The sequence below is a fragment of the Pocillopora damicornis genome, chromosome 11 (assembly GCF_964200805.1).
Source record: "Pocillopora damicornis chromosome 11, jaPocDami1.2, whole genome shotgun sequence".
Lineage (NCBI taxonomy): Eukaryota > Metazoa > Cnidaria > Anthozoa > Scleractinia > Pocilloporidae > Pocillopora > Pocillopora damicornis.
Window position 1 is genome coordinate 3,996,302 of NC_142680.1, and position 12,412 is coordinate 4,008,713.

At 36.6% G+C, this 12,412-nt stretch overlaps 1 protein-coding gene across 1 annotated transcript in view; it reads left to right on the forward strand.

Annotated features, from left to right (window-relative positions):
* LOC113678986 (protein sidekick-1) overlaps positions 1-12,412 on the forward strand; it is a 29,644-nt gene that overhangs the window by 15,175 nt on the left and 2,057 nt on the right. Inside the window, exons 8-18 of the mRNA XM_089186962.1 lie at positions 859-1,163; positions 2,332-2,476; positions 3,521-3,846; positions 4,054-4,201; positions 4,541-4,843; positions 5,048-5,350; positions 6,026-6,328; positions 9,652-9,945; positions 10,491-10,793; positions 10,886-11,152; positions 11,528-11,818. Coding sequence (XP_089043088.1) covers positions 859-1,163; positions 2,332-2,476; positions 3,521-3,846; positions 4,054-4,201; positions 4,541-4,843; positions 5,048-5,350; positions 6,026-6,328; positions 9,652-9,945; positions 10,491-10,793; positions 10,886-11,152; positions 11,528-11,818 — 2,988 coding nt within the window. The remainder of the gene's footprint in view (positions 1-858; positions 1,164-2,331; positions 2,477-3,520; positions 3,847-4,053; positions 4,202-4,540; positions 4,844-5,047; positions 5,351-6,025; positions 6,329-9,651; positions 9,946-10,490; positions 10,794-10,885; positions 11,153-11,527; positions 11,819-12,412) is intronic.

Here is a 12,412-nt window from a genome sequence, read left to right on the forward strand (position 1 = left end):
ACAGCAAAAAAACCTATGAGCTGATTGTTTATGAGAAAGTATATTCTAACAGAACTTTAATGTTTTATTGCATGATTTGAACTTTCCAAGTTTTTATAAGTATTTTTGCAGTAACCAAGGTGGCTTTTTTTCTGGTTCGTAATATTCAGTGTTGTAGTATAGTTATACATGTCTGCCAAAGACAAGTGTTAGGGATATCTTGGGGGCTACCACTGTATACAGGCAGGCCTCAAATGAAATATGGCCCCCATAGCAGTCAAATCCCTAGAAAACAGCCATGAGCCCCCATTCTAGGCCAGGGTCTTTCTTAGCTAATCATAAGACTATGTTTAGGTCATGTGGGGCAGTGTAGGGCCCTGAACTCTTCACAATACCAAGGCATCCTTGTTTGAAGACAAAAATTTGGTGACTGCTTACAAAGGCCTTCAGACAAGTATATTATTGTACATGAAAACTTGTTTGGGAACATTTAGAGATAACTGCTACAACACTACAAATGCATTCATGAATACTAAATTAGGTACTTTGTAATACCTCAAGATGACCAGTACAAAAGGTCTGAGAAACAAAAGAGGATAAATACAACAAAATTGAATGGTTGAAAACAACTGAATTAGTTACGGCCAAAGAAAACTTATGATGTTCTTTTTGTAAGGAAGCCTGTTGACTAGATGAGTAGCCAAATTGTGGCTATTCACCTTTTTAAATTATAATTTACCTAAATTTTAAAAGAGTTACAGAGACAAAATTATTAAATGCATATGTTGGGAGCTCTACCCTCTTAAACCTTTGTTGTATTCATTACTGATTATTTTTCCGTGTCAGTTGTATTGCTTTAAATAGTTTTTCAATTTTTAGGTTGTGTTGAGTTCAGTCTTGGCATGGAAGATGGAAGAATTCTAGACACTGGAATAAATGCTTCGTCTTCTAGCACACTAGCCAAGAATGGTCGACTAAACTACACATCAGGATCATCATGGTGTGCAGGAACAAGTGACACTAACCCATATCTACAGATTGATCTACAAACACTTCACATCATCTGTGCTGTGTCTACTCAAGGGAATTCGAAAGCAGATCAGTGGGTGAAGAGTTACACACTGCAATTATCTACAGATGGGACAACTTGGACAGACTATACAGAATTAGGTGGACAGGTTAAGGTGTAAAATACATTCTGTTTTGAAGCATTACTTCAGAAACAACTAAGATTTAGCATGCATTGACTTTAACATTTATATCTAATCCCCATAAGCATGCAGGAGGCAGTGACCAGTTCTTGCCCTAGCAAATTATTAAATATAAATGTGTGATACAGGGTGTGATACAAACAGAAACACTGACATTGCTGAAAAAAAATAGCTTTCAAGCCCTGATTCTTAAGAGTCTCTGAGCTGTTGTTAGTTTCAAAATTTCAATACTCATTTAACAAATATTATTAAAAGGAAAGATGGTAAATTTTGAGCTTGGTGAAAATAATTGAGAAAGTTTTTTTCATCTTTTCACAAGTGTGGGGCAAGCAAAAAAAATTGAGTTCTTGTGTAGTATTGAACCTCAGACCTTCAGATTCGGTGCTCAAATTCTCAAATCACTTAAATAGCAGTTGACTATATTGGTTAAAGATGAAATCGTACATTTCCATAATCACCACCTAGTGAACCTCAAATTATCAATAAGTCCATTACTGGATTTCTTCTTGTCTAAAGAACAAATGTAGGAGAACAAAATGAATTCACTGATGTTAATTGAACATGCACAGTTTGTAGGCTTAGCAAATACAGTGTCTTCAGCTGAGCCTTCAGCAAATGATTTTTCAGAGCTGTGAGATGGCTGCTGAGGAGCATTAAGAATTTATTTGCACTGCTGGCTAACACTTCTTCTTCATACATGGCAAACCAAATGCCATTATTTGTGAATGAAAATGAGTGTTGCTAGCCCTCAATCATCTGCTTGTTGAAAATGGGAAGAATAGATTGTCACTCAAAATTAATGAGGGTGCTTCGTTACTTGTGGTGACCATGTCTTAAGAGCTCAAAGATGTTTCCTTCCCCATCTTCACTTTTATCTCTATCATACAATTTTCAAGGTTTAACTCTTGGCCTTTAAGAGTACTAGCATCTTTTTTCTGGTTACAATAACGGAAATGGTCAGAAGCTTTTTGTCGTGTAGCACCTTAGGGAATGTAAAGAGAACAGTTTGAGGAATGTGTCTACTGATGTGTGGGTGTAATGGGTTAAGGAGGAAATGATGAGAGAAATTCAAATGTTATAAGCAGTGTGGATATTATTATCCCTGCTATTTTCTTGTGACTATTGTTTTGTTTCTTTTAAGGTTCTGATAGGAAATGATGACAAAAACTCAGAAGTAAAGCATGTCGTTTATGGAATGTTGACTAGGTATCTGCGATTCCGGCCACAAACTCACCAGGGCAGGGTGTGTATGAGAACAGAGGTGTTTGGAGTGAAACAAAAGCCAAGTGAGTTTGAAATTTAATGTTCCATGATTGCTATGATCTGCCACTTTAAGGGCATTCTAAGATACTCCGGTTTAATATGTAGAAAAGGGTTTTAAACTTAATACATTTGTAGTTGTGTTCTTTTAATAATATACACTGAGCTTTTTGGATACATTTAGTAGCTAAAATGAAACAAACCACATTGTATATAAATTATAGTCCGATGGTACTGTTTACAGTGTATACAGTCATCAAAAATACCAAGCCACTCATGATAACTTGGAAGTTGCATGCTCAACAATTTATTGTCTCTAATTTGCCAAAGAAACACTTTAAATCACAAAGAAAGGAAATGGCTGATAGAAAATGTTGAATATGAATTTATTTTTGGTACCTGAAATTCCATTTTAAACTCTTTAAAATCTCTACTCTTTTGATATGTACATTATTAGATTAATTATAATTTTTGCAATGTGAAACTCGAATTATTGGCTTTGAAATGATTGGGATAAATACCAACTAAATTGAGGTAATATTTGATGTTCAAAGGCTGTTGGAGTCAGTTGAGTAATCATTTCAATTAATAAGAAACTGTATAATTGTTTGTCTTGCAATGTAGTCACTTAAGATGTAGATCATGGCATTTGAACTGCTTACTGCTAGTATTCATCAGGCAACGGAGTCAACTGCTGATGCGTTACCATTTGTATCACGGCGTTCTATTGTGATGGGTGGATTTCGATCCCCATTGTTCTGACTGCTGGTTTTCTGAACTCCTCCTCAAGGAAAGCCTGTGATGAACTTCAAGTCCACAGCGCTTTTGCCCTATGTAAAAGGTGTATCAGAGCCTCTTTGCCGTTGCCTACAATGACAAGGCTTCCACACAGTCTTAAAGTCCAACATGACGCTTAGATCACATTTTCTCGTATTTTTCCCTCACTCTTTTTCTGTATTTCTGCAATAATATCCTACATATTGTTTAGAAGTGTATCCAATTAATTAAACTAAAAACATACATGTAATATTTAAGAAGTGAAGGTTAACTTTAAAATTGTTACCTTGCAGCATGTGATTCACAGGCAATTGGTTTGGCCAGTGTTGGTAGAATTCCAGATGACAGCTTCTCAGCCAGTTCAATATGGAGTCAAAAATATAAAGCTAAATATGGTCGTCTTAATGGAAGAGGGGCATGGGAACCTAAGACTACTAATGATCCTACTGACTACCTACAAATTGACCTTCTCTATGAGTATGTTATCTGTGCTGTAGCTACTCAAGGAAATCCACCAACCCAATCACCAACTGCTTATGAATGGACCACAGAGTACAAACTAAGATTTTCTTTGAATGGTACCACTTTTTTCCCCTATAAAGAAAAAAAGACTGACAAGGTTGGTATGTCATGCTCCCGTATACAAGTATTTACAACAGCGAAAATTAGTACTTGTGTTACAAAACTACTGATTTTCATTTTGCAAATTACAGATGTCATTTTCCAAATTCAAGTTGTAGGTTTTAATTGATCTCATTTCACAAATTACAGTAAACCATTAACTATGCCAAGTTTCAATACGTTGATATCACTTTTTGTTTAACAGGCCTTTCCAGGAAATTCAGGAAAAACTGACACAGTGAAAAACAGTCTAAAGGAATTTGCAAGTGCAAAGTTTATACGCTTTTTGCCAACAAAGTATAATAGGTTCAAGGTTTTGAGAGTGGAGGCTTATGGAATACTTTTCAATAAAGGTATTTATTTGTTCTCATTTTTGTCCCGCTGATCCAAACTGAAGTCACCATAACAATGGAGAAATTAAGGTGAAATTGGACAATTTACAGAACAGTAATGACTAGTTATACAAAAATATAAATGGCTCCCACAGCTTGCTTTTGGAAAAGAAAGATACAGTTTAACTTTGTTACATATGTGGAGGACTAGACTATTGTACCCTAAGTTGCCACATATGAATGGTGATGAAGTTCTGCACTGTTAAATGAAGTATTATTCAGATGTTATTGATAAATTTCTCATCAATTATCAGCTAAGCATGGAAACATACATTTTACATCTCTTTATGTTTATTTCAGTTCCATCACAGCCTCCTACTGCCTTCAAGCTGACTGCAACGTCTTCCATCAGCATTGCAGCTTCCTGGCAGTTACCACCAGTCTATGCCAGACATGCAACTGTCATAGGGTTTAAAGTGTTTTACACAAAGAAGGTTTCGGGTGTGTCAGTAACAATCTTGACTATAAAAGGGGAATCAACATTGATTAAAAATGTCACAGGGCTTGATAAGTACACAGAATATGAATTTCAAGTCCTGGCTTTTACTTCTGATGGTGATGGACCAAAGAGTTCTGTTGAGGTGGAAAGGACAATGGAAGATGGTATGTGACAGGTTAGAAGTTGATTAGGTGACCAAAGGAACGGATAACCATGCAGTTACCTTGGATCAAATCAATTATTTACTCTATCAAAACTTTCAAAATCTAACAACAATAAATATGAATTGACAAGTGAAGATTTTACACCAAGTATTTACAATTTTTTTAAAAAATGAGTATACTGATCAAAACACTGTCCAATTGCAGTTCCTTCACAACCTCCATCTAACTTCATGGTCAGTGCAACCTCTTCCACCAGTGTTGGAGCATCCTGGCAGTTACCAGTAGAAAATTCTAGAAATGGAATAATCAAAGGATTTAAATTGTTTTACAAAAAGAAAAGCTCTTCAGTGCCAGGAACCGTCCTTTCAATCAATAGTGAATCAACGTTAAACAGAATTGTCACTGGTCTTGATAAGTACACAGAATATGAATTTCAAGTGTTGGCCTTTACTTCTACTGGTGATGGACCAAAGAGCTCTGTGGTTGTTAAGAGAACAAAAGAGGATGGTAAGAGCTTTCATTTGTTATCTAGTAAAAGGCTAGATATGTGTTCTGAACAGTTATTTAGAGAATATTGAAAATAGATATGTAACCAGAGTTTTATGAGAGGAAAGAGCATGACTTAATTATATTATACTATTTCAACATGCATCGCATCGTAATTAGGATTTAAAGCATGTCAATTTACTCATGAAATTATGCATGTTGGTGATTCTGATTGTTTTTGCTATTGGAAGCCTACCATATGCATTTAGACCCCAAAGGTGCACCCTATTTTGTATAAGAGATCAATAATAATTTATGGATGAGGGTCCACGACTATCATTTTTTGGAACCTCATCCATTTTTAGATCAATTTTCTTCTCCAGCGTTTTGAGCAATAGAGATGAAATGTTATCAGATTCCCTTTCTTTCGAAAATTTTGTCTCAAAACAGATTTCATTGCAATTGAATTACCTTATTTTGAATAATATGTTTTGAAAGCGTGCCAGAATTTAACAGGCTAAATCATGTACCAAATACCAATTTTTCTCAACATTTGTATTATTAAGCACTCAGAAAGATTTCTGCTTCATGATGAGGGAAAGGTGATGATAATATGATATCTTCATTATGTAATAAATATGAAATAGTTATTATTATGATTATTATCGTAACATAAATGTATCTTCCTTATTGCAGTTCCTTCAAAGCCTCCGAGTGGCTTTAATCTGACTGCATCTTCTTCTACAAGTATTACAGCATCTTGGCAGTTACCGCTAGCAAATTCCAGAAATGGAATAATCAAAGGATTTAAATTGTTTTATCAAAAGAAAGGCTCTGCTGGGTCAGAATTGATGCGGCATATAACAGATCAGGCAAAGCGCCTTGAAGAAGTCAGTAGCCTTGACAAGTTCACAGAATATGAATTTGAAATACTGGCTTTCACTTCTGTTGGTGATGGACCAAAGAGTTCCATTTTAACTGAAAGAACAAAAGAAGATGGTAAGACGTAGAAAATTAATAATGTTGCCTACATACTTGCTTGAATTTCCTCCTCTATGAACCTTTCTTTCTTTTCATAATGTTAATAGAACAGCTGTTTTTAAGAAAACATAGGAGGCTGGTTAGAATTATGATCAGTGCAACGGTCTATGCACTAGTGTTAACTACAAACCTACAGATTCACATAGTTACTTGTTGTATTCATCTTCGCATCCATCACACGTCAAGAATTCTATACCTTTTTCAAAAGTTTCTCAGACTTCGTAGTTTAGGTAGTGAGAACTCTGATTTTTACGAAAAATCAGAGGCAATGTGCTAGATTTTCGAGAAACATGGCTATCCTTTTTCCGTCGTTCTAGCGGGCGACCATTGTGCTCAACAAATTGATCGACAGGTAGCACTACAAATGGCTGAAAAGTAAAACACTGATCGCATTTTATTCACTCTCACATTTCACCCTCACAACCTCACGGTTAAATCTATCATTCTTACAAACGTTAAATGACTGGTACTATCTTTACGCAACCTCCACTCTTCATTCAAACTTGACAAAAACATAGGCAACTTTTTAGTCAGAAGTTCATTTCAAACCGGTGACCAACCTGGAACTTTCAAATGCGCTCACTCACAATGCAAAACTTGTCCCTTCATTCGTAACGTGCAGAAAATTTCAGGAAGAGATCCATTAAGATCACTGATCCCTTTACGTTCCCCTCGCTACAAAAAAGTTATACATTGGTAAAACAAGGAGACGACAAGGTGACCGGTTACGAGAACACCTTCGCGACGTAGAGACAAACGACAAGGACGCATCCAAACCAGTGGCTTGACACTTAAATCTTAAGTAGCATATGGCAGTTTGCAGCCTTTCCCTACATCTAGGCAGTTCGGAAAGCCGCAAAACTCTAGAACAAAAATTTATCTTCCAAATCGGTACTCTTAATCCCCGTGGTATTAACGAGCACTTTTCATTTAACTAATTTACGCTTGTTTTCTCCTTACCATATTCCCGCCAATAGGGTAGCTCCATTTTCTGCATTTAAACCTACACACGACCCACAATTCCGCCAATCGCTCTGACAAGGACTAACGCTAGGAACTTCAGCCTTTAAACTCTTAACGGTTGCCAATTTACGTTATCAACTCAGTTGATCATACCAAATTACCTTATATAAAAATGGTACTAGTAATATTTGTATCTGGATGTATTTTTCCCCATCACGTGATCAGTATTAGGTGGAAGCTATACATACCTGTTAAACCAAGTAGTTTCCGTCGTATGGTTATGATATTTAGTGTATCTTTTAAATATCAAAAAAAAACTTTTTCTGGAAAAATGCGACTGCAATTTACTCCTAGTTTGAGATAGTCTGTCTTGTTTGTAATTTTCTCAAGTTGTGTATATCGGTACAAGGCTGTGCTCTAGGAACTATTTAACTATTTTCACATGAAAATTTACATGAAAGTGTGTATTAGCAATTGTGTTGGCTGTTATTATAGGTTGCCTTCCTTGTGGATTTAGATCTTGATGGTGCACCCTTAGTTGCGTCGCAAATTTAGAGTAGTTTTTGGATTTGATTTGGGTTTTTTTTTGGCATAAATGTTAAAAAAAAGACAAACACAAAAGCAACAACAACAAAATGAGTGACAGGTTAGCCGAAAGTAACAACTTTTAAATTCAAATTTTGAAGGAGAGTGCTCAAAACAAGAACATCCAACAAAACAAAAACAACTGGCTAAAAATCTGGAAGACTTGGCGTCCCAAAATGACAATGACAGAAGTATTGGAACATACAAAATTCTCGAGAAGTTTATTAAACTGTTCGTTCTAAAGATGGAGAGACCACTCATGTAATTTAATTGTTTGTTTGCCAGATGTGTGATGTAATAGCTAGATCTCAACACGATCGAAATTTCAGAGACAAAATTTTATTTCAAGTGTTTATGGCTTCCTGAATTTTATAAAAAGACACCTGCCCCAGTATATGCATGGTTAGAATATTACAACATACCATATTGTTACCCATTAATCTTTTGATTTTCAAAAAATCGTGAGATTAGGGAACCGCGTAAACCTGTTTTCGCAAGCATTAACCACGCAAAACTTAATATACTGACAAGCACTGAGGGAAAGCGTTATGTTGCCAAAAGGTAGGAGAAAACAGGAGTCACTGAGGTAGGATAGGGTCAGTTCCTCTTGAGGATCTATTTGAAAAAACTGACCATATCCTTGAGCTGTAAGCGCAAGTAGACGGTGTTATGTACTCATGTATAGCACTGTTTTAGTGCAAAGGTCCATGTTAAACTGTTTTCGGTTTCGTTTTGGTACAGTAATTGGTTTTGTTTAGTGTTATTAGAAACTACTGTTACGGAAAATTAAAATCAGCTGGGTCGATTCTGAGACTAACTATTTATAATGTAATTGCATTTACAACTCAGACATGTTTAAATGTGAATTTGCCTCCTTCTCAGAGAGACATTAATATCTTTGTGGATGAAAACTTCTCAGTTGTAGCTGCAGGTTAGCCATTTACAGAGGCTGTAGTAATTAGGAAAATAACACTCAGTCCGGTTCATTATTTAAAGATGCAAATTAAAATGTGACTGCTCAATTGCAGCTCCCTCACAACCTCCCTCTCAGTTCTCTGTATTTGTGAACTCTTCAACCAGCATCACAGCTTCATGGCAGTTACCACCAGTAGGCTCCAGGCATGGAATCGTCAAAGGATATAAAATATTCTATAAAAAGAAAGGCTCAGGTTTTGCAACCACCCTGACACTAGACAATGGAAACACATCAAGAAGATTTACTAAGCTTGATGAATACACTGAATATGAATTTCAAGTGTTGGCCTTCACTTCTGCTGGTGATGGACCAAACAGTTCTTCTGTTTTCAGGACAACAATGGAAGATGGTGGGAACTGTTAACTCTTTAACCAACATTTTAATAAACTCTACCATTGTAGTTGTTGAGATAAGGGTGATTTTACTGATCGATTCAAGTTGCTACCTTTCAAATGTAGACTCCAGGCTCAAATAGTTCACCTCGCCTCTTCGATTGCTTTTTTCTTGATACTAAGAAGATTTTCTTTTTCATGCGTTGGATTAAATCAACTCTTAACAGCTTCTTTTGAAGACCTGAGATGTATAGTAATTTTTAGATGATCCTTAAGGAAGCGCGAGTTCCTTTCACACAAAAATATGGTGGCAGTACATCTTCACGTTAAATGTGTCCCAAATGCTGCAACAAGGCTGGGATTAATTGTTATTTAATACACATACATCGTTATTATTTTTTTTGTATCATTCTGTATTCTTCCAGCTCCTAGTGCACCTATATCTTTGTCTTCTGTTGATGTGCCACCCAGCAATTTGCATGGTCCAAGAATAACCTTGACCTGGAGCGAGCCTGCAGAGCCCAATGGAGTTATCAGAAGTTACACTTTGTTTTACAGCCACGATGGAGTTGCACCAAGAGAGATTTCTGGAATAGGCAAAGATGCATTGAATCACACACTCGATGTGTTAGGTGGAGTGACTTATCGGTTTGATGTCAGAGCTGTGACTATTAAACCTGGACCAAATAGGACGATTACTGTAATGTCCAGGGAATATGGTAAGCTTGTTATATTCAAGTGAATTTCAAAGCACTTAAACACGCTTACACGACATTGTGTAACAACACGAAAAGACCTCATCTGGTTGATTATCACTCGTATTGAAAAATAATTTGATTTCAAACATCTATTTTGTCTGTTTTATTTGATCTGCTCACCTTAAAAAGTATTGTCTTGCATTACCATAAAACTCTTAAAGTGTGTCTAATACATAAAAACGTTCTTCCTATGAGTTAAATGTTGCGTAGCACGGATTACCGATCAACTCCAGTTTTAACGCAGGTACAATAACTTATGTTTTAACTGAGGCATAGTAGTATGTTTTTTTTTGCTGATTTCCCTTCTTTTTTTTTGTATTTCCTCTTTGGACTAGAACATTTAAGTGTCTGCTCCAGAGTTTATTTATGTCTAACATTTTGTTGTGTATTTTTCACTTGGGAATATTGGAAGAAAGAAGAATTCCATTCTAGTCTTAGGTTGGGTTAATTTTTCATCCAGGAGTTATTTTACTTTATGAAAATTATTTCTCGTGTTTGTGAAATAGAGCCCAGTCGTGGACCAGAAGGGATATCCTCATCCGCAGTGAACTCCAGAAAAATCAATATAACTTGGCTTGGACTGTCAAGGGAAGTAGCCTATGGCACTATTATAAACTATGAAGTCAGGCTTAGTGTAGAAGAAAACTGTACAGAGATTCAGTCTTCATATCCTTCAACTATCAACACCACCGCTACTTATATTCTCGTGACTGGACTCTCCTTGTGTGCCAAGTATGCAGTGTCTGTAAGAGGCTACACTGCAGTGGGGCCCGGACCCTATAGCAGATCTGTTATGGAACAGATATTTCGTAAGTAATTCAATAACATGCCTTGATGCTGCTTTTTATCCTCGGGTTGAGCTTTGAGAAGGGATATTTAATCTATGTTTATCAAAACTCAGGTAATCCCGTCATCAAAGACCTCCCAAAAAAAACCGTTGTAGCACTTAACGAACTGGTAGTGTTGACATGTGAGGTAAATGGAGACTCTGAAGTTTCTGTAACCTGGACTAAGGATGGACTCACCGGTATACCTCGCGCTCAGTTCAAAAACAGTGGCAAAATACTTGTTATACAGAATGTTGTTCCTGGTGACAGTGGCGTTTATGAATGCATAGCTATGAACAGATTTGGAGACAGCCGTACAGCTTCGACGCTCATTGTCGCTGGTACGTAGAAACTGACTCACATGAAAAATTGCGTATTAATTGTGTAATAATTTAGTTCCTTTAAGTAAATCCGTGGAAGAGCAAGTGTCTTCTACAAAGCACTAATATCGTCACCTTGACAACTTGTGCACCCCTTCTTCAGGCAGTTGTTGGCAGGTCACTGACGTATCTCTCTGTGAACTCAAACTAATCAAATGTTTGAAAATGAGAAGAAAGGTGAAAAACACAACAACGACGACCGAGAGAACTAACTAATGTGCAAGCGAAAAGCACATCATGATGGAGTTCTTGGATCTTCCTTGCAGGATTTTAGATACAGGTGACATTGCCTGAATTTATTTTGGCCTCTTTACGCTTTCTTTTCTTCACACACAGTTCCACCCAGCATTATAAAAGAAGTTTCGCCTTCTTCAGTGATGTGTGAAAAGCAAACTCCGTGTCTTGTCTCGTGTCAAGCAACAAGTTACATTCCATTTAACTACTCATGGACGAAAGATGGCCAGGTTCCCACTGGTGATGGCATCAAGTTAATGAATAACAGTATCATTGTCACGCCACGGGATGCACAAGATTATGGACAGTATGTGTGTCACGCTACAAACAGCTTTGGATCAACAAAGTACCAAATCATTCTACTTGCTCCTAAGGATACTCAACATAATGACGGTAAATATTCCTCCTCACAATTCAAAGGCGCTTAAAATTTTTTGTCTCACAAAGTTTGGAAAGCCTAGCACTCTGAGGTCTGAGCTGGCGTTTTCCGAGCTGCTGATTATAACTGTTTGTACAGGTTTAATCATATTGGTATCAAAAGCAAAATTATGTGGTGGTCTCAGACGCCAACGCTGTTCAGTGTGAAGGTACTTTTGTCTCTTCAGTAAGAACATGATTTTGGTGCGCAGTGCATGTATCAAAGTTTGCCTGTTAGATTGTAACTAAGGCGAAATACAGCTAACAATGTTTAAAGACTCAAAAGTAAAATCTGACCGTGTCTTTGCACAGAATACAGGTTTTATATTTTTGGGGGTGATATACACTGTAGTTGACCCGAAGAGATGTTCGAGAAATTTGTAGCATACAACGAAATTTGTTTGATTTTAGGAAATTTGTACGAAACAATTAAGAACAATCTCTCGGGACGATTCGAGAAAGTTTGAAACTGTGTGCTCGTTTCGAGGTAAGAGAAACGTCATATTTTATAATGTGAAAGAGAACATTATTGCCTCGAAACAAGAAACTAAGTAGAACATTAGGAATTTT